This window comes from Mustela erminea, chromosome 2, assembly GCF_009829155.1.
Source record: "Mustela erminea isolate mMusErm1 chromosome 2, mMusErm1.Pri, whole genome shotgun sequence".
Classification (NCBI taxonomy): Eukaryota; Metazoa; Chordata; class Mammalia; order Carnivora; family Mustelidae; genus Mustela; species Mustela erminea.
This window is the reverse complement of record NC_045615.1, coordinates 28,599,388-28,626,679: the sequence shown is the minus strand read 5'-3', so window position 1 is coordinate 28,626,679 and position 27,292 is coordinate 28,599,388. Positions and strand designations below refer to the sequence as shown.

Here is a 27,292-nt window from a genome sequence, read left to right as displayed (position 1 = left end):
AGATATACATGATGGATGAAAACTTCATGATTTTTATTAATGCATATTTTCTCAATGAAACAATAAAAGAGGCACCTGCCACAAATTAGAAGTGTGGAAGAGTGTGGGAGGTTGAGGTTTGTGAAAATTCATATGTGAAATAGACCTTCAAGAGACTGGAAAAGATGAGCAGGACTTTCAGACCCGGTTATCACACACTTGATATTTTCTGTCGTATATTTAAGTTGTACTCAACCAATTTAGTGTTTTTAGTATTTATATGTTCTCCTTGTTGATTGTGATGTGACCATATATAGTTCTTTCTTTCCATAAATATTTTGACCACATACTTATTAGATGTAGATCAACCAACATAACACAAACATGTGAATTTTATAGTAAACTGACTTAGCAAGAATTATTAGTGTAATTTGTAAGCCCTGCACTTTTTAATGGTCCAATAGTTACTCACTTCATTAGTGTTAATGTCTGCAAAGTACACAAATCTGCATTCTAAAAAGAACATCCACTTAACTATGTTTATAGAAAAAAATACCCTATACTCCAGTCTGAGACATAGGACTTTGGAAAACCAGCATCATTTAAAATTAGAGTAATTACTTTTTCTCAGATGTTTATTGCTGCTCTAACTCTGTTGAAGTCAAAATTATAAACCTAATTATCTCCAGACACAATATGAAATTATTAATATATCTTCTTTTCATTTGTCATTTTTAAGGGACTTAGAGATAATTAAACAATAAGAAAAATTTAAACATCAGAATAAATATATAGGTCTCTGTTACCAGGTAACAAAGTTTGACCAAAATTTTTCCTGTTTGTAGAGTTGCTTTTTCTCAGTTATGTTTATTTTTAACTATGATAACAAGATGGATATGAGAAAAGAATAAGAGCAAAATCAAGAGTTATTTAAAGGTCTTGTTTTTGGGTGTATTTACTAGAAATTGAAATGAAGGATTATTATGACTGAGTAGCAAATCCTTCTGAAACAAATATATTTGTCAACTAATAAACTGATAAATATTTTGATAATAAATTACAATGTTCAAATCACTCAGCTTTATAGAATTGAGTTACATTCTTTTTTTTAGAAAAGATTTGTTTATTTTAGAGAGAAAGAGAGTGAACAGAGGGAGAGAACCAGAGGGAGGAGAGAGAAAATCTCAGGAAGACTCCCCACTAAGCACAGAGCTCAAAGTGGGGTTGGAACCCATGTCTCTGAGATCATGACCTGAACAACAAAAAAAAAAAAAATCAAGAGTTGGATGCCTAACCAAATGAGCCATCCAGGTGCCAGGAGTTACATTACTCTTTTTATTTTTTTTGCTTTCGATGTGATATTCAATGATTCAGTAGTTGCATATATAATGTCCAGTGCTCATCACATCACATGCCCTCCTTAATACCCATCACCAAGTTACCCCATCCCCCAAACAACCTTCCCTTCCACAACCTTCAGTTTGTTTCCAAGAGTCAAGAGTCTGTCATGGTTTGTCTCCCTCTCTGATTTCTTCCCATTCAGTTTTTACTCCCTGCCTCTATGGTCCTCTGCAATACTTCCTAGGTTCCACATATGAGTGAAACCATATGATAATTGTCTTTCTCTAATTGGCTTATTTCACTTAGCATAATCCCTCCAGGTCCATCCATGTTGATATAAATGGTAGATATTCCAAGTTACATCTTGTTGTTTTTTTGTTTGTTTAAACATTTTATTTATTCATTTGACAGAGAGAGAGAGAGAGAGAGAGAAAGAGCACAAGCAGGGGGAGCGGCAGAGGGAGCTGTAGAATCAGGCTCTCTGCTGAGCAGGGAGCCCAATGCAAGCCTCCATCCCAGGACCCTGGGATCATTACCTGAGCCAAAAGTAGATGCTTAACCAATTGAGCCACCCAGGCACCCCCAAGTTACATTCTTGTAATAAAACAACCATTCCCACCAAAATACATATTCAAATACACTTCTTGGAGTTTATAGTTACTAAAAAAGTAAAACTAGAATGTGTATTATACTCTCTCTCATTCTGGCTGCAGCAACATTCATCCTTGGATACATGGACTCATGTATCCAATTACTTTCATGAGAAAGTAATTTATCTATTTCATTACATTACAATATATTTTATTTTTATTTTTTTTTTAAATTTTTTTTTTTTAAAGATTTTATTTATTTTTCAGAGACAGAGGGAGAGAGCGCGAGCGAGCACAGGCAGACAGAGAGGCAGGCAGAGGCAGAGGGAGAAGCAGGCTCCCTGCCGAGCAAGGAGCCCGATGTGGGACTCGATCCCAGGACCCTGGGATCATGACCTGAGCCAAAGGCAGCTGCTTAACCAACTGAGCCACCCAGGCGTCCCATATTTTAAAGACATTTATGTTTTTGGTAAAACATTACTCCAAGGAAATCTATCAAGAAGAAACAATTTTAACACTTAGAGGCTTATGTTCACAGGATATTTTTAAGATTTATTTATTTACTTTTAAGAGAGAAAAAGAGAGAGAGCACATAAGCAGGAGGAGAGGAAGAAGGAGTGGGAGAGAATCGCAAGCAGGCTTGGACTCTTTGTTGAGTGCAGAACCCAGTTCAGGGCTCAATCTTTCCACCTGAGATCATCACCTGAGCTGAAATCAAGAGTATGCCACTTAACCAACTAAGCCACCTAGGTGCCCCAAATGTTCAGAGAATTTTTTTTAAATAAAATTTCAATGTATAAAGTAAGAATTTCTACTAATGGTGTCCAAGTGAAGTAGTTGTGTAGATTCAACCACTTTAGATAGATAATAATTATATTAATGACACAACTACATAAAATAAAAAATCAACTATGTAAATATTCTAGAAGGTGCTCCAAAACCAGCCAGAAGCCATAGGAAATTGTACTCTCAAAATTCAGCTCAAAAACAATAAGAAATTTATGTTTGAGACTTTGGAGTTTGAGTTTGTAGTTTTGGGATTACTAGTCCTCTTAAATCCCACAGCTACAATGAGGCAAACAGGTATGAAAAAAAAAAAAAAATAGTCTTACATGGTCAGAGTACCAGAAGTGAGTTTAGGATTGAAAGAGGAACTAATAATTTATCAAAAATATTGGACATTCAAAAAAAAAATAAAATAAAATAACCAAGTGTGACACATGTCTAGCAGATTGTCAGTAGAAGCTAATTCTAAATAAGCCCACATGTGGATTTAGAAGAAGACCTCAAAGCCCCAAACATAAACATTTGGACATAAGAAGAAATGGAAATTTGAGTAGCTATTAACATTAAATCCATAATAGGAATAAACTTTACAAAGAACTCCAGACAAGTTCGGCTTCACTGTTGAAATCAATCAACTACTACAGAAAGAAATAATATTAATATTGCACGAATTCTTCTAAAACTAGATGAAAAAGAAATATCTCATAACTAATTTTATGAAGTCATGATTCCTCTGATAACAAAACTAGACAAATCTTTTATGAAAAAGAAAATACCAACATCATAACCTTTATGAATATTAGATATAATTTTTAAAGAAAATATTAGCAAACCAAATTCAACAATATATTAAAAATATAAAACATAAAATCCAAAAACAGTTTTCTCCAGGAATACAGGGTAACATTCAAAATAAATTAATATAACTCAATATTTTGATAGAATAAAGGAAATAGTTCATTTAATAATCTTAATAGTTTCAGAAAAATAAACTTTAAAAATCACTAATCATTCATGATGAAAAAAAGAAACTCTTAGTAAACTATGAATAGATGATGCCCTCAAACTGAAAATATGTCTTTTAAGGACCTGTAGTTAATAGTGTAATAATTTTTTTTAAAGATTTTATTTATTTATTTGACAGAGAGAAATCACAAGTAGACAGAGAGGCAGGCAGAGAGAGAGAGAGGGAAGCAGGCTCCCTGCTGAGCAGAGAGCCCGATGTGGGACTCGATCCCAAGATGCTGAGATCATGACCTGAGCCGAAGGCAGCAGCTTAACCCACTGAGCCACCCAGGCGCCGCAATAGTGTAATAATTTAATGGTGAAAAATTGAATACTCCCCTCTAGGATTCATAAAAGGCTAGGATGCCTACTTTCCCATTTATTCAAAGTTACACTGAATTCCTAGCCAAGAAAATAAAGAAAAATAAATTTAAAAAAATATAGATTGGAAAGTAAGGGGTAAAACTATCTTTTTTCCTTAAACTGGCCTATTAATGTGGAACATCTTAAAGATTTACAAAAAACCTGCAAAAACTGACAAGTTTTTAGCAAAAACACAGAATACAATGTAAATCTGTACAAATGGCATACCCATTTATTAGTACTAATTAACTATAAAATAAAATAACAATTATAATATGATTTTCAGTGGTTAAGAAAATGTGAGGTATTTCAGATAAAATTAAAATTAATTCACTGAAAACAACAAAATATTCATGTAAAAAATAGACTTCAGTAAATTGAGAAATACACTACGTTCATGAATCATGAGATTAAATGTTGTATAAAGATCATTTTTCCTCAAAATGAACCTATGAATTCAGTACAATCTCAAAAGAAACTGGCAAACTGTTTTAAAACCCAAAAAATAATGGAAATAATTCTCAGGAGCCAGAGAAATAAAAAAAGGAGGAGGCAGAGAAAGGAGGAGGAGCAGAAGGAAGAGAATGTTAAGTTTGGAAAATTCACATTACTTGATTTTCACACTTATTATAAAGCTACTGTTATTAATTAAGACAGTGTAATCCTGGTAAAAGGAAAGATATTCAGGTCAAGGAAGCATCATGTAGAGTCCAATAGACCCATACATACACGATATAATAATTTTTGACTCAAGTACCAGTACAAATTAATGGATAAAAGAAAACCTTTTAAACAAATAGGGCTGTAAGACTGAGTTTTCCTATGGGGAAAAAATAAAGCATAACTCTTACTTTATGCCATACAAAATATGAGTATTGGCAATATATCTTGTAAAAGGTGTAACTATAAATTTCTAAAAGAAACATTGTGACACTGGAGTAGACAAAAATCTTTTAAAACACAAAGAGCAGAAACCTAAAAATTATTAAGTAGACTTTGTCCGACTATTAATTAAAAATAAATGAAGAAAATTTTCCCATTCATAGGACTCCATTTCAAAAACAAAAAGACAAGGCACACACTGAAAGCATAAATTTCTGAATCAAAAAAGATAAAGAATATGTGTAGAATGTACAAATATCTCATACAACTCAGTACTAAAACCATCAACTCAGTTGCAAAATGGATAAGCAATTTGAACGATTTACATAAGAAGACATAAAAATAGCCATTAAGTATATGAAATGATACTCTGTATTCTCAGTAATAAGGGAATTGAAAATTAGAAGCATAATGTGATATAACTACAGTTAAAAAACTAAAATTTTAAAAGGTGATAATGTCAAATATTGGCTTAAAACTTTCCTTATTTATGCAACAACCAGGTGATCAACAGGTAAATGAGTAAATAATTAGTATATCCGTATAATGGAATACTACTTAGCAATAGAAGGAATGAACTCTTGATATACACATGACTCAATCTCAAAAATATTCTACTGAAAACGTCCCAACGGAAGAGAATACATATCATACAATTCCATTTATATGAAATTCTAGATAAAGCAAACTAATTTACAGTTGCAAAAAACAGATCAGTGATTGCCTAGGGCAAGACATGGATGGAAGAAGAAACTACAGAGGAATATGGGAACATCTTTGTGGATGATGGAAGTACTTTGAATCTTGATTGTGGTTTCAGTTTCACAGATACATATACCTTCAAAAATTAGCAAATAATACACCTTAAATGGATGCAGTTAATTGTAGAAAATTTAAAGTTGTTTATAAAAACAACAAAGATTAGTGGAAAAGAACTAGCGCCTTAGAGATTTAAATGAAAACCTTTACAGGTAAGCTTAGAAAAAATATATATACCCATAATTTAATACTATGAACTCTCCAAAAAATATACAAACATAAATTACCTCATGATAAACATCTAAAAGGGAAGTAGAATAGAAATAGGAGCTCAGAGAGGCAGAGGAAGGACACAGAATATTCAACTGTTATATAAGAACTTATTATATGTTTTTTAAATGATAGTGGAAAGGGAGTTGCTATGGTATTTGGATATCAGTGAATGCTTTTAGAAGAACAGAAAGATAAAATACAACTATCTAATCTTGAATAAAAATATTTATATGACACCTTTAAAAAGGATAAAGTGGTACATAGTTCTTCAAAATTCACTAGAGAAGGGACACCTGGGTGACTTAGTCAGTTAAGTGTCTGCCTTCAGCTCAGGTCATGACCTCAGTGTCCTGGGATCCATCCCTGCCTCCAGCTCACCTTGAGCACCCCCCTTCTTAGGCTCCCTGCTCAGTAGGAGTCTGTTCCCTCCTCTCCCTCTGTCCCTCCCTCTGCTCATGTGCTTTCTCCCTCTCTCTCTCTCTCTCTCTCTCAAATAAATAAATAAGAATTTTAAAATATTCATTAGTGGGACATCTGTGTGGCTCAGTCATTTAAGCATCTGCCTTCAGCTCAGGTCATGATCCCAGGGTCCTGAGATTGAGTCCTGCATTGGACTCCTTGCTGAGTGGAGCACCTGCTTCTCCTTCTGCCAGCAACTCCCCTGCTTTGTGCTCTCTCTCTGTCTTGACAAATAAATAAAATCTTAAATTTTCTTTTTTAATCTTCATTAGGGAATACTGAGACAAAATCACTCTCTAACTAGAAGGAAATTTGTTCTATTTATAGACACTTTCTTACAATTGTTGTTTTTAGGTATCTTGTGGTGCCCAAGGAGGCAGTGTTATTATACAAGTATATAAAATTTATATTAAACAAGTTTTGTTAATAACTCATTTTTTGAATAATGCATAAAATTAAAATTCCAAATTATTAATAAATATAAACACCACAAGACAAGAATCTTTGTCTTGTTCAATGAAATACCCCAAGCACCTACTACATTTCCAGGCACATATTAGTTGCCTAATAAATATTTGCAAATAAATCAAATAAATCATATAAAATTTGACTCCTAGGAGGAATTTAAATTTTATCTAGAAGGTTGCCTGATGAATAGTTTTCAAAAATAAAAAATCAGAAGATTACTGTGGAATGGCTTCCAGCCAGAATAGCTTGAACTGGGATTGCTTTAGTTAGCTACTGCAAGTCTGAGGTTGCAGATTTCCTATGACCTAAATCTACTGGCTTCTCATCTAAGCTTCTACAATTCTGGCAGAGAATGGTGCCAGAGAGCAGAAGCAACAGAAAAGACCAACAGATATCTAAAAGCTTATGCTCAGATATACCATACCACAACTTGGTCATATTCCATTGGTTGAAGCAAGTCGCATGACTAAATCCAAAATCAAAGGCACATAAAAGTATATACATATAACAGAAATGAAAAAAGTGAATGATCATGAATGATAGCATAACCTACAATGTACCTCATATTCAGGTCAATGTACCTCTAACTTAAGCAACTATTAGTGTGTATTACCAATATTTGCCACACTGTTCTATGCTTTGAGAACTAATCCACCTGCCTTTGGATACATTCACATCTTTTTTTTTTTTAAGATTATTTATTTATTTATTTAACAGACAGAGATCACAAGTAGGCAGAGAGGCAGGCAGAGAGAGAGGGGAAAGCAGGCTCCCTGCTTAAGCAGCAGAGAGCCCGATGCGGGGCTTGATCTCAGGACTTTGAGATTGTGACCTTAGCTGAAGGCGAGACTTAACCCACTGAGCCACCCAGGTGCCCCACATCTTTTTTAATTATTAACTTACACAGCTAGTGGGAATGTAATGTATGGTCATTCTGGAAAACAGCATGGAGTTTCCTCAAGATGTTAAAAATAGAACTACCCTACAACCCAGCAATTGCCCTACTAGGTATTTACCCTGTAGATAACAGATGTAATGAAAAAAAGGGGCACCTACACCCCATTGTTCATAGCAGCAATGTCCACAATAGCCAAACCATGGATGGAGCCAAGATGTTCTTCAACAGATGAATGGATAAAGAAGATGAATGGTCCATATATACAATGGAATATTACTCAGCCATCAGGATGAATACCTACCATTTACAACAACATGGATGGAACTGGAGGGTAGTATGCTAAGTGAAGTCAAGAAGAGAAAGACAATTGTCATATGATATCACTCAGATGTGGAATATAAGCAATAACACAGAGGACCATAGGGGAAGGGAGGGAAATCTGAAGGGGGAGAAATCTGAGAGGGAGACAAACCATGAGAGACTATGGAACCTGGGAAACAAACCGAGGGTTTCAGAGGGGAGGGGGTTGAGGGATGGGGTAACAAGGTGATGAGTACTAAGGAGGGCACATGTGATGAACACTGGATATTATAAGTAACTAATGAATCATTGAGACTACATCAAATCTAATGATGTGCTATGCAGTGGCTAACTGAACATAATAAAAATTTAAAATAAAAATAAATAAATTATTAACTTTGACAGGTACAAACACATCTTTTTGGCTTAGAAGTCTTTTTGTCTTTTCAGACTATTTGAGCATATCTCCTCTCCTATCCAGTATGTGCTGATTTATGACAAGGTGACAGTATTAATTCCAAGACACTGAAAGCTGGTAATATATTTCCTTCATACCTATAAGGCTGAATTTTTACTCAAATACATGCAGAAGAAAAAACTTTTATATAGGCCATATAGAATTATTCAAAGTCCGATTTAGAATTAATACAATTAAAGTACACACTTCAGACCTCCCAGCTTCATACTCTAACCTTGAGTGTTTGTTTCTTGGTTTCTCTACTGGAGGACTCTTTCTGTACTTCTAAGCCACATTTCAAAAGCTATTTCTTGCTTTACTCACAGCCTATAGTAATTTACTTCTTATGAAATTGTCCATAATATATTCCGTAACTTGCTTATGGTACTTATCATTTCTCATCTTGTAGTCTATGAATTTTACCTATCAACCAAAATATAAATACCTTTGAATCAAGAAATGTGCCTTTAAATTTTATACTATGTATTTGTTGTCTTGTTTCTTAACAGAATACCTGCATAGCATAGAGATTGAGGTTATAGGTTCTGATGTTGGACTACCTAGACTGAAATTTCCACTGAAGCACTGCTTAGGGTATAATTTTAGGCATGTTTTCTGACTACAGCATTGAGTACCTCAATGTTCTCCTCATGAAAATATGGGTAATATTACCTAGTCCATAGATTTTTGTAAGAATTAAATTCACTTACATGGGTAAATTTGCTTGAAACAGTGCCTAATATAGAATAAAAGCTCAATGGTTATTGTCATTTCTTACTTTCCGTATGTTACATATTTAAATCATATTTAAATGAGTTAAACTCAAACTTCAAAAAATTATTATGAAAATCTTCAAATATAAACAAAAATAGAATTATTTAATGGACTACCATCTCCTCAACAACTTTCAAAGTTTTGTCCTACTGCATTAATATGTCTCATAACTTTTTTGCCTGAAGTGTTATAAAGCAAATCCCAGACATCATAGTATTAATTAAGTCCATTTTTGAAAAGCTAACTCATAAAGTAATGATGAGTAAAAATAAAGTAACCATGTCTGGAAGGAAATTAGGAAATATTACCAAATCTCTTTTTTCTCAATTATGTGGTAAAATTAGAAAAATATGTTTGCCTCAAATATTTTGAAAATTTTCATTTCACATTAACGTACTTAGTCTATAATTAGAGCCAAAAATCAATCAACTTTTGAAAATAATCATAAGAAAGAAAATGGAAGAACCTGGGTGGATCAGTCAGTTAAGTGGCCGATTCTGGGTTTCTCCTCAGGTCATAATCCCAGGGGTTCCTGGGATTGAGTCCCATGTCAGGCTCCATTCTCAGCACAGAGTCTGCTTGAGAATTATCTCCCTGTGACCCTCCCCCTGCCTCTCTCTCTCTCTCAAATAAATAAAACCTTTTTTAATTAATTTTTTATTTTTTATAAACATATATTTTTATCCCCAGGGGTACAGGTCTGTGAATCACCAGGTTTACACACTTCACAGCACTCACCAAAGCACAATGACAGATGCTGGTGAGGATGCGGAGAAAGGGGAACCCTCCTACACTGCTGGTGGGAATGCAAGCTGGTGCAGCCACTCTGGAAAACAGCATGGAGGTTCCTCAAAATATTGAAAATAGAACTGCCCTATGACCCAGCAATTGCACTATTGGGTATTTACTCTAAAGATACAAACGTAGTGATCCAAAGGGGCACATGCACCCGAATGTTTATAGCAGCAATGTCCACAATAGCCAAACTATGGAAAGAACCTAGATGTCCATCAACAGATGAATGGATCAAGAAGATGTGGTATATATACACAATGGAATACTATGCAGCCATCAAAAGAAATGAAATCTTGCCATTTGCGAAAACCTTTTTTAAAAAGAAAAAAAATGATGCTTTTAGTTGAAAAACAAATTTTCCTTTGTTTTTCATTTTGAATCTCATACATATAAGTATAAAGTTATTTAGTAATTACTATATGCTCTTTAAATATATGCAGAGAAATATAAGACAAATTCAGACACAAATACAGACACAGGCACAGATATACATACATACATGTGTATTCACATGTATGTAGAATAATTTATTAGATTATAACTTCTTCAAAAGCAGGCAAAATTCTTCTTTACATGGTATATGGTACCAAGTATATTATTAAGTTAATCAGAATCTTATGAATTAAATGTTGCAGACATCAGATATTTTTCTGCTCAGTGTACATATTATATTAAGATATCCTGTTTAATGATTTTTTAAAAAATTTATTTATTTGACAGATCACAAGTAGGTGGAGAGGCAGGCAGAGAGAGAGGGGGAAGCAGGCTCCCCACTGAGCAGAGAGCCCAATGCGGGGCTTGATCCCAGGAATCTGGGATCATGACTTGAGCCTAAGGCAGAGGCTTTAACCCACTAAGCCACCCAGGCACCCCCTTTTTAATGATTTTTATCCATATTTTAACATCAGATTGATTTGGGCAAAGTAGTTATGGATGCTGATCCATTGGTACCTACTGTAATTTTATGTTCTTTCAACCAGAAGTTGTTTATCTGTAATATATTTTCAAAATCTTTTAAAATTTTTATAGACCAAATGAACACTGCATTGTTCACTAAATGGCAGTAAAATGATGTAACACATTTATTTTGTGATACCTGGAATAGTGCATGAAACTTATGGGCACAGATATATCCAAACAATTTATTAGAATTTGAAGTTATTTTTTAAATTGTTTCCTTAAAATGTAATGAAATTAAATATTAAAATAAAAATATATATGAAGTGTGAAAATGATAGTGAATATACATGGTTTCTCCAATGATAGTGAATATATATATGGTTTGTTACTGGGTATTCAATTCTGACTTAGACACATTATTTTTTTAATTTATAATCAGATAGTAGTTAAAAATACTACTGAATAGCATAGATGCACCAAGAACTTAGCAAGCAATTTGAAACATGAAGCTAGGGGTCAGAGTACCCGAAAGAGTATCTAAAAATGATAAAGCAGAAAATAAATCATTAATTTTGTGTTTAATCAACTTACCTTTCCATAAGTCCTTTTCTGAAGATTACACTTCTTTCATTGATTGGCTAATGTATGTTTCTTAAATCAACACAGGAGCAGGGGTTCTATTTATTTTATGCAACAATTCTACCTGCACACCTATGACTCATAGCTCAGTGTAAATACTGTATCTTGAGACATGCTGTATCCAGAGTTGACCCTACTTTTTCTTTCCTGAGAAACTGAGGTGAACAGTAGACATAAAAATCTGACTGAACAGGGAACTTCAATTCTTTCTCGCTACATAGGAAAAAAGCCTATGCAATTGGTCACTTACTAAAACTCCTTTGTTCTACTCTGAAGTTAACCACCATCATCAAAATGTTCTGTGGAGATTATGTAAGTAAAATGGCTATTTCTATAAAGCTTTTCCAGTTTCTTGAGATTTGAGCCTTATTTATAAAATTTCATGTGTGGTGCTTGAATTTTAATCAGGAAATATTAATGTTTTAATTTATTTTCATTAAATTTTTAATTAATAGATGTTCAATACAGCTATTAAACAGTTATATTGTTAAATATAAACCTATGCTAATTTTGAAATCTATACTAATTTTATTATTCCATAAAGGCAATTTAGACTGCCTTTACTTTCATGAGTAATCTGACTTAATTTTCACTAAAGTTATAAGATTTTTCCCCATATATCTTTCTATCAAAACTAAAATAGGGGCACCTGGGTGGCTTAGTTAGCTGGGCATCTGCCTTCAGCTCAGATTGTGACCCCAGAGTCCTGGGATTGAACCCCATGTTGGGATCCCTGCTCAGCCAGAACCCTGCTTCTCCGTGTCCCTCTGCCTGCCGCTATGCCTCTTTGTGGGTCTCTCTCTGTCAGATAAATAAAATCTTAAAAAAAAAAGAGAGAGAGAGACTAAAAATAAATATGATTGTTAATTTTTATTTTAAATCTATGATCTTTCAGAAAAGAGTTTATTTTGAATGATTATCTGTTGAATTTAAACAATGTATAACTCAGTTTAGTATTTTGTTTTCTTATTTCAATCATTTCAATGCAACCACTCTTAGTCCTCTAAGATTTGAAGAGCTAACATAGACACTGAGCTATCTAAATATACATTTAAAAAAAGATATCCATTACATATGGTCTTGGAAATTATATGTAATTATGCTCTGTGTTGATGACAATTTTTTGAATCTATATAATAAAAAATGCTTTCAGGAAGCTTTTTATTTTTACTGCAATTTTTTAAGTAAAAAGGTCACAACATAATTATTTGGTTAAACTTTGGCATACAAATAATATCTAATTTTTGAAAGTATTAATTTCCAAGAAAATTTTATTTATTTTGTTTTTCAAATCAAATATCGAATAAGGATCAAAAAAGGGGCCAATTTCAAAATTAGCAAGACAGGAAACAACATGTGTTGGAGAGGATGTGGAGAAAGGGGAACCCTCTTACACTGTTGGTGGGAATGGAAGTTGGTGTAGCCACTTTGGAAAACAGTGTGGAGATTCCTCAAGAAATTAAAAATAGAGCTTCCCTATGACCCTGCAATTGCACTACTGGGTATTCACCCCAAAGATACAGATGTAGTGAAAAGAAGGGCCATCTGTACCCCAATGTTTATAGCAGCAATGGCCATGGTCGCCAAACTGTGGAAAGACCCAAGATGCCCTTCAACGGACGAATGGATAAGGAAGAAGTGGTCCATATACACTATGGAGTATTATGCCTCCATCAGAAAGGATGAATACCCAACTTTTGTAGCAACATGGACAGGACTGGAAGAGATTATGCTGAGTGAAATAAGTCAAGCAGAGAGAGTCAATTATCATATGGTTTCACTGATTTGCAGAGCATAACAAATAACATGGAGGACAAGGGTAGATGGAGAGGAGAAGGGAGTTGAGGGAAATTGGAAGGGGAAGTGAACCATGAGAGACTATGGACTCTGAAAAACAACCTGAGGGTTTTGAAGGGGCGAGGAATGGGAGGTTGGAGGATCCAGGTGGTAGGTATTAAGGATGGCACGTATTGCATGGAGCACTGGGTGTGGTGCAAAAACAATGAATACTGTTGCGCTGAAAAGAAAAAAAAAGGGAGGGCCAATTTCCATCATTGTTGCCTTAAGAAGCTTAATTTTGTCTTGAGATTCTAGGATTCATAAGCAGTTGAAATTTATCATTACTATTCTGTTAATCATGCAGCAGTTACATTTCACTACAGAGAAATGAATCATGAAGTAACTCAGACCAGCATGGTAAAATGATTTAATTCATAAAAAGCTACTGTTTTCTCCCTTTTTTGTTCATTCAAGTATAATCATTTGGAAATATTATTCAAGTGTAATCATTTGGAAATACACTATATACTGTGTATGCCAATTTATCAAAGGAACATTTAGAAAATATTTAAGTTATATTTCAGGGAATATTAAAAGTTATGATGATGACAAGATATTAAAAACATGAAATGATTGGCTATCATTCTGGAGCTGGTAAAGAATATCAGAGACTAAAGAGGTGGATTTGAGCATGCTTAAATATGCATTTTAAGTATTTTTTTATATTTAAGAGATAAATGTTAGGTTTTATGTATTATCTCAGCACATTTTGATGATAAAATAGTTTTACATCATCAAAGTCATATTTTAAGGTAATTATTTATTAATTTGAAATATATGGTCTAAGTGATTAGAATTTGGTATTAAAGGGGCACCTGGGTGGCTCAGTGAGTTAAAGCCTCTGCCTTTGGCTAGTGTCATGATCCCAGGGTCCTGGGATCAAGCCCTGCATTGGGCTCTCTTCTCAGCGGGGAGCCTGCTTCCCATCTCTCTCTCTCTGGCTGCCTTTCTGCCTACTTGTGATATCTATCTGTCAAATAAATAAATAAAATCTTAAAAAAAAAGTTGGTATTAAAGAGACCAACAGTCAAGGTTAAATTAATCTATTTAATCTCCATTTTGAGTCTGGTGTTCTCAAGCAAAAGATAAGCTCTTCCATAGGCAATAAAACAGAAATTTCCATATTATGGTGTGGATGATTATTGACTGGATTGCTGTTTAAAAATATACATGTAGGGGCACCTGGGTGGCTCAGTGGGTTAAGCCGCTGCCTTCGGCTGAGGTCATGATCTCAGGGTCCTGGGATCGAGTCCCGCATCAGGCTCTCTGCTCGGCGGGGAGCCGGCTTCCCTTCCTCTCTCTCTCTCTGCCTGCCTCTGCCTACTTGTGATCTCTCTCTGTCAAATCAATAAATAAAAATCTTTGAAAAAAAATACACTTGTAGGTCCTCCACTGAGCAGTTTCTATTAAATATATGACATCTGAACTTAAATGCTTGATAAAAATAGGTGAGCATTTTTGTGAGCCATTGAGGTAATTCATTAGTAGCAATTAAAAATATAGAAAAAATTTTTAAAGATTTTATTTATTTATTTGACAGAGAGAAAGATCACAAGTAGGCAGAGAGGCAGAGAGATGGGGGAAGCAGGCTCCCTGCTGAGCAGAGAGCTCGATGCGGGGCTCAATCCCAGGATACTGGCATCATGACGTGAGCCAAAGGCAGAGGCTTAACCCACTGAGCCACCCAGGTGCCCCCAAAATATAGAAAATTTAAGTATAAGTCAAGCAAGAGGCAAGAGTCATAGAAAAGTAGCTGCATTTCTGCAAGAAATAATCATATGTAATCCTTTAAAATTATTTTCTATAATTATGGAGGTAGATAACACTTAATTATTGAAGTAGTTTCAGTGGGTTAGTTAGATTAAGAAGGTAAATTTACCTTCTATGCAATAAGTGTATTTTACTTATGTGCTTGACCATAAGACTGTCTATTGAAAGCAAGATTTAATTAAATCATTATGACAAAACAAATATGTTTTATTAATTCATCAGATATAAATCATCTTTCAGGAAGATGTTATTATAATATCCCTCCTACATTGAGGGAAATTGCACTGTAGAATATTAGATAAATATAAATATGTATTTTATATAATAATCTACAAATTATTAAATTTGTGAATATTATTAATTATATTTATAATTATTTATTTGTGTTTATATAACTCTTAAATATTAATAGTAAATATATTTACTTAATTGTTAAATATATAAATTATATTATATATACATTTTCCAAAGCCAGGATCCAAACCCAGTTATCACTGTGTCCTTATAATTTGAACATTTATCCACTATAATATACCGCCTCATTCAAATATATTGGCCTGAATCTTCTAATGAAAATTGTTGGCTGTCTTTGTCCTGTTTTGTCATTAACTGATCCCATTTTTATATAGTAGCATTTTATTTACTACAGATTGATTTATTTGGTTATACTCTTCCTTTTTGACTCAAGGTCAACTTTAATCATCTTCTTTTTCCAAACCTTTTAATAATTTTCCTATTTCTACTATATTTATTGATTGATAGAAAAATATTAATTGTTGGAGTTTTACAAGCAATATAACATACTGATATCATAGTCCATATCTGAATTAACAGTATGTATTATACCTACAGTAGAGAAACAATTATTAAAATTATTTGAATATCTACTATACATCAGGAGCTTTGCACACTTTGTCTAATTTAACTGTCACACCAAATCTCTTCACAAAAGTATCATTTAACATGCTAAAGTTTTAACATTCCTTTTGGAAACACCAAATATTCTATTCAGTGGTTCTATAATATATTATTTTTAGTCTTCACACCTTCAAGGAAAGTATTTTTGTTTTCCACATGAATATACTGAGAATTAGAGAATGTCAATACTTTCTTCCAAGTGAAAAACCAGGAAGTGGTCATGCAGGAGGATTCTGTCTAACTCCAAAACCATTTCTAATACACACAAAAAGTAAAAATACCTAAGTGCAATTATCCTACATCATTACTGACTTCATGTTACAAAGCAAAAAGTGGGTCCTTTGGGAACTCAATTAAGAGGCAGAAAATTAGCAGCAGTAACTTTACAAAGATGCTTTTACTCATAAATGCACCCCTAGAATGACTCCCCAAAGAGCGCCAAAGCCAAACAGCAGCAATTTAGGTAATATCTAGTGTGTACAACATGATTGTCTGCATTTTAGCCCAACTAATATGGAGTAAATGCATTGGTACTTAGCAGTGAATTATATGTAATGAAGGAAGAGTCCTCAGTAAATCAGAAACAAATTCAGGGCATTCTATCCAAGGGTGATTGCAAGCTGAGAAGACCTCCCATGGGAGCAGAAGCTGTTGATTATGCAAGATTATTTTTAAAGCAGGCTTTTCCTATTGAAGGGTATTCCTGAGAGAAGTATTTCCATCCAAGAAATCTGACTTTGATTATTTATCTGTAGTATGACTTACTGAACAAATATTAATAAAAGGTTATTCATACTTTAGATTGCTTTCTACTATCACAAGACTACATTGTCTGAACTTTACACACTTTGATTCAACAAAAGTTATGAATCATGCTGGTTATGCTTCAACTTTTACAGAAGCCTCTGTTGAATTGGACTGGAAAAATTAAATGTAGTATTTTTTCCTTAAAGAGATATATGAGCATGCTGTTAATTTTTTAAGCCCTCTTATAATAGCTATAATGGCTTTTAAAGGTAAAGGCTGAGCAAATAGAACTGTAGAATAGAAATGAAACACAAGGTCAGAACCAGCTTTACTCCACAGAATCCATACGACAGAACAATTTACTTCGTCTTTCTGCATCTCAGTTTCCTATCTGTGAAATGGATGTAATAATGCACCTATGTTATAAGAACCTCTTAAGAATTAAGTGGCAAATAAAGCACTAAGAAGACTTGACACATAAACACTACTCCAAAAATGTATGCTAGGTTAGTGTTTATTTAGTAGCAGTTCCCATGTTTTAACACTACTCTAACTCAAAAGCCCTGGCCTTCAGCAACCCAATGCACTATTTCTAGAGATGAAGTTAAGTTTGTTGCCAAGTTTGTTTTCATATACACACACACATATACGTGTTCAATCATTCACATATGTATATACACACAAACACACATATATACACACATATATGTATGTAACTATTCATAAAATTTATTAATGCTTGAATAACATCAGAAGTTTCAGGAACAGAAATAGAGTCTCTTGAACTCAGCATAATCTTTATTTGTAAATAGCTTCTCCCATGCTAAAATTTTCATAATCCCACTTCCTCACTTCCTCCCTCACTAGTCACTACCACAATCTCCTTTTTATGGCAAAGTTCCTCAGAAGTGCATTACATTCATTATATTCCATTCGTCTCTTCCAATTCTCTGAATCTACTTTAACTCAGTTTTCACCCAAATCCTCCTCACCTAAAATGTCCTATGAACATCAACAGTGACCTCCATGTGCCTGAATCCCTTGCCCTGGTCTCATTCTTCATCTTATATGTGAGTGTTTCCTGACACAGTCTCCTTTGCCAAGAATGTTCCAGGTTTCAATTCTTGAAACTTTCCTGTTTCCTGTTCTTAGCCACTCCTTTTGTCATTTTATCCAGTGTAATGGTTTAACTGCAACGTATACACACACAGTCTTCCTTGAAATTGTATCTCAACCCAGCATCCGTGCTTCAATCTCAGAGTCATATAACCAGGCGTCTACTCAGTGAGTGGAAACTATATTATCTTAACAACTCAGGCCAAAATAAGTAAATACATTAAAATTTTGTTTAAAAATGAAGTTATCTCTGACTCCTCTCTCTCATACCTTAAAAACAGTTCATTTATCAAAATCTTTTGGCTCTACATTCACAATATATTCATTATCTGACCACCTCTCACCAGTTCCACTACAACTACCTGGTCCAAGCTACTATTATCTCACTTACCAACTTTATGAAAGAGCTTCCTACCTGGTCTCCCTACTTCTACCTCTGCACTCAATTCTAGGTACTAAGAATACAACAGTGAATATGATTGTTAAAACCTCTGCATTATTGAAATCTGTATTGCACTGCTGTATAGTAACTATCATTATTTCAGAATTAAACAGTCATGAACTAGGAAGTAAAAACATTAAAGAAGAGATTGTAAGAAAGATTTTGGTCCAGGTTTACAAATTCTTAGAGCATTCACCATAATAGCAAGAACAATAATAATACTTAAATTTGTAAAATCATTTCCATTTTCAAAAGTGCTTATATATACAGAACATAGGGCCTGTGGAAGATACACCACCTTTTCCTCTCTAGATCTGTTGACTTCACTTAAATTCCAGAGTGTCCAGATGATTTAAAGTTATTCAGAAAGTTATTTTGACATTATTTTTCTACTATTAACACTAATACCATACATTCACTTAAATAAACATTAGGTTAAACCCAAACCCTCTTCAAGTTTATTAAAAGCTGTAAAAGCCACAACAGAAAAAAATGACTGACTATATTTTTATTTTTTCTAATTCATCAACCTATTTAACAAACAGCACAGGAAAACAGTCATCAGATTATCACAAATCACTTTTTAAAACTATTCTTTTACTAAATCACAAGATTAAAGTCTTAAGAAATTATGTTTGAGCAATAAGACTCATAGTTATTTTAATGAGTCAGCTATTTCCGGGACTAGGTGAAATGGAGAAAGCAAATAGAAAGACACTATTTAGAAGGCATTACTTACTGGTTTTTCCTTTTGTATTAGCACCTCCCAGACCAACACCCCAGACCTCTATCTACCATAGATTTCTTCTATCAGCAGAAACTCCCCTGTAATCAGGAAAAGCCTAGCTTGGGTCATCAAAAAAGAATGGACTGCAGGATTTTTTAGAAAGTATTTCAGAGTTCATGCTATCAATCTCCCTGACTCAGTCTCTTTTAAATCATTTCCAAAGATTCTTAAAATTCTGCTTATAGAGGTGCCTGTGTGGCTCAGTTGGTTAAACATTTGCCTTCGGCTTGGGTCATGATCTTGGGGTCCTAGGATCCAGTCCTGCATTGGGTTCCCTGCTCACTGGGGAGCCTGCTTCCCCCTCTCCCTCTGCTGCTCCACCTGCTTATGCTTCTCTCTCTGTCAAATAAATAATTAAAATCTTGGGGAAAAAACTCTGCTTATAATCTGTGGATATGCTTTTCTCATTCGGGCACTTAAAAAAATTGCCTCTTAAGACCCATTTTCTTCACCAACATCCCATCTTATCACAATACATGATTATGAATGTATTCCTTCTAAATTACCCTTCTATTTAGGTCCTTAAGACATTCTGGTAATTATGCTAGAAGGAACCAGAAAAAAAATGTTAACAGTATGATAAGTATTAAGTGTAAAACATAAAAATAATTACAGGTTATTTGTACATAAGATGTGTTTCATGTACTATTATGGAATAATGGGAATCAATCTCACTCAGAGACTGCTTTGGATGGACTTTTCCTCTTTATTTTGAGGCAATTTATAATAAAGTGACAGGATGTCTTTTTTTAATTTAATTTTATTTTTTTTCAGTGTTCCAAAATTCATTGTTTATGCACCACACCCAGTGCTCCATGAAATACATGCCCTCCTTAATACACATGACCAGACTCACCCAACCCCGTAACCCCCTCCCCTCCAAAACCCCCAGTTTGTTTCTCAGAGTCCACAGTCTCTCATGATTTGTCTCCCCCCTCTGATTTCTCCCCAACTCACTTCTCCTCCCCATCTCCCAACGTCCTCATGTCATTCCTTATGCTCCACAAGTAAGTGAAACCGTATGATATGTAACTCTCTCTGCTTGACTTATTTCACTCAGCATAATCTCCAGTCCCGTCCTTGTTGATACAAATGTTGGGTATTCATCCTTTCTGATGGAGGCATAATACTCCATTGTATATATGGACCATATCTTCTTTATCCATTCGTCCGTTGAAGGGCATCTTGGTTCTTTCCACAGTTTGGTCACTGTGGCCATTGCTGCTATGAACCTTGTGGTACATCTGGTCCTTCTTTTCACTATATTTGTATCTTTGGGGTAAATACCCAATAGTGCAATTGCAGAGTCATAGGTTAGCTCTATTTTTAAATTCTTAAGGAATCTCCATGCTATTTACCAAAGTGGCTGCACCAACTTGCATTCCCACCAACAGTGTAAGAGGGTTCCCCTTTCTCTACATCCTCTCCAACACCTGTTGTTTACTGTCTTGCTGATTTTGGCCATTCTAACTGGTGTAAGGTGGTATCTCAATGTGGTTCTAATTTGAATCTCCCTGATGGCTAATGATGATGAACATTTTTTCATGTGTCTGTTAACCATTTGTATGTCTTCATTGGAGAAGTGTCTGTTCATATCTTCTGCCCATTTTTTGACATGATTATGTGTTTTGTGTGTGTTGAGTTTGAGGAGTTCTTTTTATAGATCTTGGATATCAGCCCTTTGTCTGTAGTGTTATTTGTGAATATCTTCTCCCATTCCACGGGTTGCCTCTTTGTTTTTTTGACTGCTTCCTTTGCTATACAGAAACTTTTTATTTTGATGAAGTCCCAAAAGTTCATTTTTGCTTTTGTTTCCCTTGCCTTTGGAGACATGTCTTGAAAGAAGGTGCTATGGCCAATGTCGAAGAGGTTACTGCCTATGTTCTCCTCTAGAAGTTTGATAGATTCTTGCCTCATATTGAGGTCTTTTATCCATTTCGAGTTTATCTTTCTGTATGGTGTAAGAGAATGGTCGAGTTTCATTCTTTTACACATAGCTGTCCAATTTTCCCAGCACCACTTATTGAAGAGACTCTTTTTGTCCACTGGATATTTTTTCCTGCTTTGTCAATGATTATTTTACCATATATTTGTGGGCCCGTATCTGGACTTTCTACTCTGTTCCATTGGTCTATGTGTCTGTTTTTTGTGCCAGTACCATGCTGTCTTGGTGATCACAGCTTTGTAGTAAAGCTTGAAATCAGGCAATGTGATGTCGTCAGCTTCGTTTTTCTTTTTCAACATTTCCTTTGGAATTCAGGGTCTCTTCTGGTTCCATAGAAATTTTAGGATTGTTTGTTCCAGCTCTTTGAAAAATGCTGGTGGAATTTTGATTGGGGTGGCACTGAAAGTATAGATGGCTCTAGGTAGTAGAGACACTTTAACAATGTTTATTCTTTTGATCCATGAGCATGGAATGTTCCTCCATCTTTTTGTGTCTTCAATTTCTTTCATGAGTGTTCTGTAGTTCCTCAAGTACAGATCCTTTACTTCTTTGGTTAAGTTTATTCCCAGGTATCTTATGCTTCTTGGTGCTATGGTAAATGGAGTCGATTCTCTAATTTCCCTTTCTGTATTTTCACTGCTAGTGTATTAGAAAGCAACTGATTTCTGTGCATTGCTTTTGTATCCTGTCACATTACTGAATTGCTGTATGAGTTCTAGTAGTTTGGGGGTGGAGTCTTTTGGGTTTTCCATATAAAGAATCATGTCATCTGTGAGGAGAGAGAGTTTGACATCTTCTTTGCCAATTTGAATACCTTTTATTTCTTTTTGTTGTCTGATTGCCATTGCTAGGACTTATAGTACTATGTTGAACAAAAGTGGTGAGAGTAGGCATACTTGTCATGTTCCTGATCTCAGTGGAAAGACTGTCAATTTTTCCCCATTAAGAATGATATTCACTTTGGGGTTCTCATAGATAGATTTTATGAGTTTGAGGAATGCTCCCTCTACTCCTATACTTTGAAGAGTTTTAATCAGGAATGGATGCTGTATCTTGTCAAATGTTTTCTCTGCATTAATTGAGAGGACCATGTGGTCCTTCTCTCTTCTTTTATTTATTTGTTCTATCACATTGATTGATTTGTGAAAATTCAATCACCCTTGCATCCCAGGGATAAATCCCACCTAGTAATGGGTGGATAATCTTTTTAATGTACTGTTGGATCCTATTAGCAGGATCTTGGTGAGAATCTTGGCATCCATATTCATCAAGGATATTGGTTTGAAATCCTCCCCTTTTTGGGGGGAGGGTCTTTGCCTGGATTGGGGATCAGGGTAATGCTGGCTTCATGAAAAGAATATGGAAGTTTTCCTTCTGTTTCTATTTTTTGAAACAGCTTCAGGAAAATATGTATTACTTTTTTCTTTGAATATTTGGTAAAATTCTACATGACTCCGTCAGGTTCTGGGCTCTTGTTTTCTTGAGAGGTTTTTTTTTTTTTTTTTTTCAATTTTTTTTTTTTTAATTTCCAGCATAACAGTATTCATTATTTTTGCACCACACCCCGTGCTCCATGCAATCCGTGCCCTCTATAATACCCACCACCTGGTACCCCAACCTCCCACCCCCCGTCCCTTCAAAACCCTCAGATTGTTTTTCAGAGTCCATAGTCTCTCATGGTTCACCTCCCCTTCCAATTTCCCCCAACTCCCTTCTCCACTCTAAGTCCCCATATCTTTTGATCACTGCTTCAATCTTGTTACTAGATATTGGTCTACTCAGGTTGTCAATTTCTTCCTATTTCAGTCTTGGAAGTTTATAGGTTTCTAGGAATGCATCCATTTTGTCTAGGTTGCTTAACTTATTGGCATATAACTATTGATGATAATTTCTGAATACTGTTTCTATTTCCTTGGTGTTAGTCATGATCTCTCTCTCTTTTCATTCATAATTTTATTAATTTGGGTTCTCTCTCTTTTCTTTTGGATTAGTTTGGCCAGTGGTTCATCGATCTTATTGATTCTTTCAAAATACCAGCTTCTAGTTTTATTGATGTGTTTTACTGTATCTCTAGTTTATATCTCATTGATCTCTGCTCTAATCTTGATTATTTCCCTTCTTGTGTGGGGGGTTGGCTTAATTTGTTATTGACTCTCCAGTTCTTTAAGGTGTAAGAGAACTAGTGTTCTGGACTTTTCAATTTTTTTGAGTGAGGCTTGGATGGCTATATATTTTGCCCTTAGGACCACCTTTGCCATATCCCATAGGTTTTGGACAAAAGTATCTTCATTCTCATTGGTTTCTATGAATTGTTTAAGTTCTACCTTGATTTCCTGATTGATCCAGACATTCTTAATCAGGGTGGTCTTTAGCTTCCAAGTGTTTGAATTCCTTCCAAATTTTTCCTGCAACAGGATGTCTTAATGTATTTTATCATCCTATTTCTTTTTTAAAAAAAGATTTTATTTATTTATTTGACACAGAAAAAGATCACAAGTAGGCAGAGAGGCAGGCGGTAGTGGGGGAGGAGAGGAGGCTCCTTGCACAGACAGGACAATGCAGGGCTCAATCCCAGGACCGTGAGATCATGACCTGAGCTGAAGGCAGAGGCTTAACCCACTGAGCCACCCACGCACCCTTATCATCCTATTAATTGATTGCAACATTTGTGTTATATTATTTTTAAATAAGCCAGAAGTGGAAGCATTGTAGAAATATTGTTTCAAGCTAAAATAAAAGACACTCTAACCCAATTAGACACATTGTTCTAAGAAATGTGTATTAGTAATGGTTTAAAAAATATATAAACCATTATATTTTCTAGTTGGATGATTCTTGTGTTGATGTCATCACTACAATAGTAATCTTCTTGAATTATTATTCAATTCTTCAGAGATGTTGAATATATATATACATTCTTCTAGGCTGTCATTTAGCTGTGAGTCTTAAAATGTCAGTATTTTAAAGAATAAATAAGAAAACAGACAAATGTGCTATATAAGATCGAGAATTGGTACCTGGAGGTACACACACCCTCTGTGTACTTCTCATCACCTGTTTTACTGACTGCTGTATGTTTAATCCCTGTAGTGGTATATTAAAAAGTAAATATTCATAGTGAATACAGTATCCCTTCAAAGCAAAAAAAGGTCATATTTATATATGCTCAAGATAGGCAAATTATTGGCTTTGAACTGAGGATTTTTTTGTGTGCAACCAAGTTCACAACTGAACCTATCACAACATAATGTCCACCAGAAACTCTTCAAGATATCACACCCCTCCAGTTATTATTTTGATTCATCCCAGATATTGTGAATAGTAGGTTGGTGGTAATTTTATAATTTAGGGGATGAAACATAATATTTGAGAGCGAGACTGCTTCACCTGCTTCTTGGCTGTTGTTGGCAGACAAGTTATATATAACCATGTGATTATGAGAAGAGGTATTTTTTTAATATTTACTTCCCTTTGCTAAATAAGTTAAATAACATTTTCTAAAATCATTCCCATCTCTGAAGCATTCAAATTATTCCAAATCAGTATTATACATAAGAAAAAGACCATTTCACTAAATGGTAATGTAGGAACTAATTGTTACAGTAGGTATAATGTAGGATAATGTGTTAAATGGTCTACTGTACTTTTTCCTGTCCCAGCTCTGGAATTAACCACTTCTCCAAGGAGCCCTGATTCTCTTAGTTGAATAATAATGTTTAAAAACTGAGATATGAATGCTGGGTGTGCTCATTTCTACAGTGGAATCATTGTTTATAAGCTCTTTGAGATGACAGAGAAATGAAGTGTATAAAAATACCCATATTTCTGCACACATCTATATTTATTTCTGTACATACGTATATGTTTAGGTCTACCTACCTACCCACCTATCTATTCATCTATCTACTATTTACTTTCTTTGTTTCTGTCTCTCTCTCTCTCTGGCTATTATCTATCTCCATATTGATAACTTCAATCTAACCCTGCACCAAAATTTTATCCTCTTCTATTATTTATAACTTCTCACGCAGTAAAAATCCGACTATCATTACCTAAAACATGCTTATTTGTTCAACACTATCATACACACAGTTTAAAATGTGCTAAGCCATAGCCCTTTGAGAAACAATTTTGCCGAAAACAGGACATTGTTTGGGTTCTTTTCATCTTTAGCTCTACAATATCCAGTTAAAAGCTATTTACCAAAGTTAGGACATGTCCCTTCTCCTAAGTCACTTTACTATGATTATAAGATTCATTTGTAATTTAGTTGTTTGCTACAATCTTTATTCTTTGTTGGATTCCTTGTACATTATAGTTGATCTTGTTAAATTTACATTTATGTGTAACAGAATATGTTCTTTGTGGTATACAGTTGTATGACTATTGAGCCATGTATCTAGTACTACCTTTCCTTATAGAAGACCTTAATCATCCAAAAATCCCTCCTCAGTTCCCATTTATAGTCAGCTACATCCCCAAACCCTCAAATTTGGGCAAATAGTCCTCTATTTTCCATTCCTCTAGTTCTACATTTTCTAGATAGTCATATAAAAAGAATCAAAGACTATGGAATCTTACAAATATAGCTTCTCTTTTTATTGCTGAATAGCAGTCTGTTGTATGAATGTACCACAATTTGTTTATTCATTCAGTTTGAAGGACATCTGGGTTGTTTCCAATCTTTACCAATTTCAAAGTAGGCTTCTATGAAAACTCGGGTTTTTTGTGTGAAGCTAAGTTTCTATTTCTTTTAGATAATTATCTAGGAGTGGGATTGCCAGGTTATATAGTAATAATATGTTTAACTTTGTAAGAATCTGAAAATACTCCAAAATGGCTGTACAATTTTGCATTCCAGTGACAACGTATTGTAGTAGGATCTCATTGCAGTTTTACTTTGTATTTCTTTATGTATAATGATATTAGTAGTTTTTCATATGCTTATTTACCAAAACTTCACTGAGAATATGTCTGCTTATAATGTTTACCTATTTTTTAATTCAGTTTTTCTTTTTATTTCTTATTGTCCTTTATATATTTTGAATAAAAGGTCTTCATGAGAAATGTGATTTATGAATATTTTCTCTAATTCTGTGACTTGTCTTCTCATTCTTTTAACAGTGCTTTTCACAGATTAAAAGTTTTCAATTTTGACAAAGCCCAATTTATTTCTACTTTACAAATTATACTTTTACTGTCATATCTAAAAATTCTTTTACTAACCCAAAGTCATGCAGAATTTCTCCTATATTTTCTTCCAGATATTTTATACAATTACATTTCTATTTAGGGCTATGATCAATTTTGGGTTAATTTTTGTGTAAGGTGTGAGCTATAGTTCAAGCATAATTTTTTTTTCATGTGAACATCCAGCTTTTATAATGCCATTTCTTGGAAAAACTATTGTTTCTCCATGGAATTGCTCCACAACTTTGTCAAAAGCTATTTGTCTATATATATGCAGCTCTATTGCCAGACTCCCTTTTCTACTCCATTGACTGATTTTTCTAGAGCACTGATCAGTAGCACATTATTATATTGTGGCTTCACAACAATTCTTAAAATCAGTTAGCATTATTCTTCAATTTTTTTTTTCAAATCTGTTTCAGTTGTTCTAGGTTCTTTGCATTTCCATGGGTATTTTAGAATCGAAGTGTTCAAATCTACATAAAATGCTGCTGGGAGTGTGATTGGGATTCTGTTAAATCCACAGATCAACTTGGGGAGAACTGACATCTTAACAATATTTTTTCAGCCATGAAAATGGTATGTATATAGATAGATAGATAGATTTAGATATATATAGTCTCCTTTAATTTTTATCAAGACTGTTTTGTTTCTTCTCTTCCATTATACATGCCTTTTTAAAAAATATTTTGATTTTATGGGGTGCCCAGGTGGCTCAGTCAGTTAAGCATCTCACTTAATCTGGGTTCAAGTCACGATCTCAGGGTCCTGAGATTTAGGCCACAATGGTCTCCCCACTCAGTGCAGTGTCTGCTTCCCCTCTTTCTCTACCTCTACCCCTCCTCCCACTCATGCATTCTCTCTCTCTCT

At 34.4% G+C, this 27,292-nt stretch overlaps 1 protein-coding gene across 1 annotated transcript in view; it reads left to right on the top strand.

Moving 5' to 3' along the window:
* The first annotated feature begins 11,792 nt into the window (after positions 1-11,792).
* The window catches only part of ANXA10 (annexin A10), a 117,442-nt gene continuing 101,942 nt past the window's right edge, over positions 11,793-27,292 (top strand). Inside the window, exon 1 of the mRNA XM_032332595.1 lies at positions 11,793-11,980. Within this exon, the coding sequence (XP_032188486.1) occupies positions 11,963-11,980 (18 nt within the window). The 5' untranslated portion in view covers positions 11,793-11,962. The remainder of the gene's footprint in view (positions 11,981-27,292) is intronic.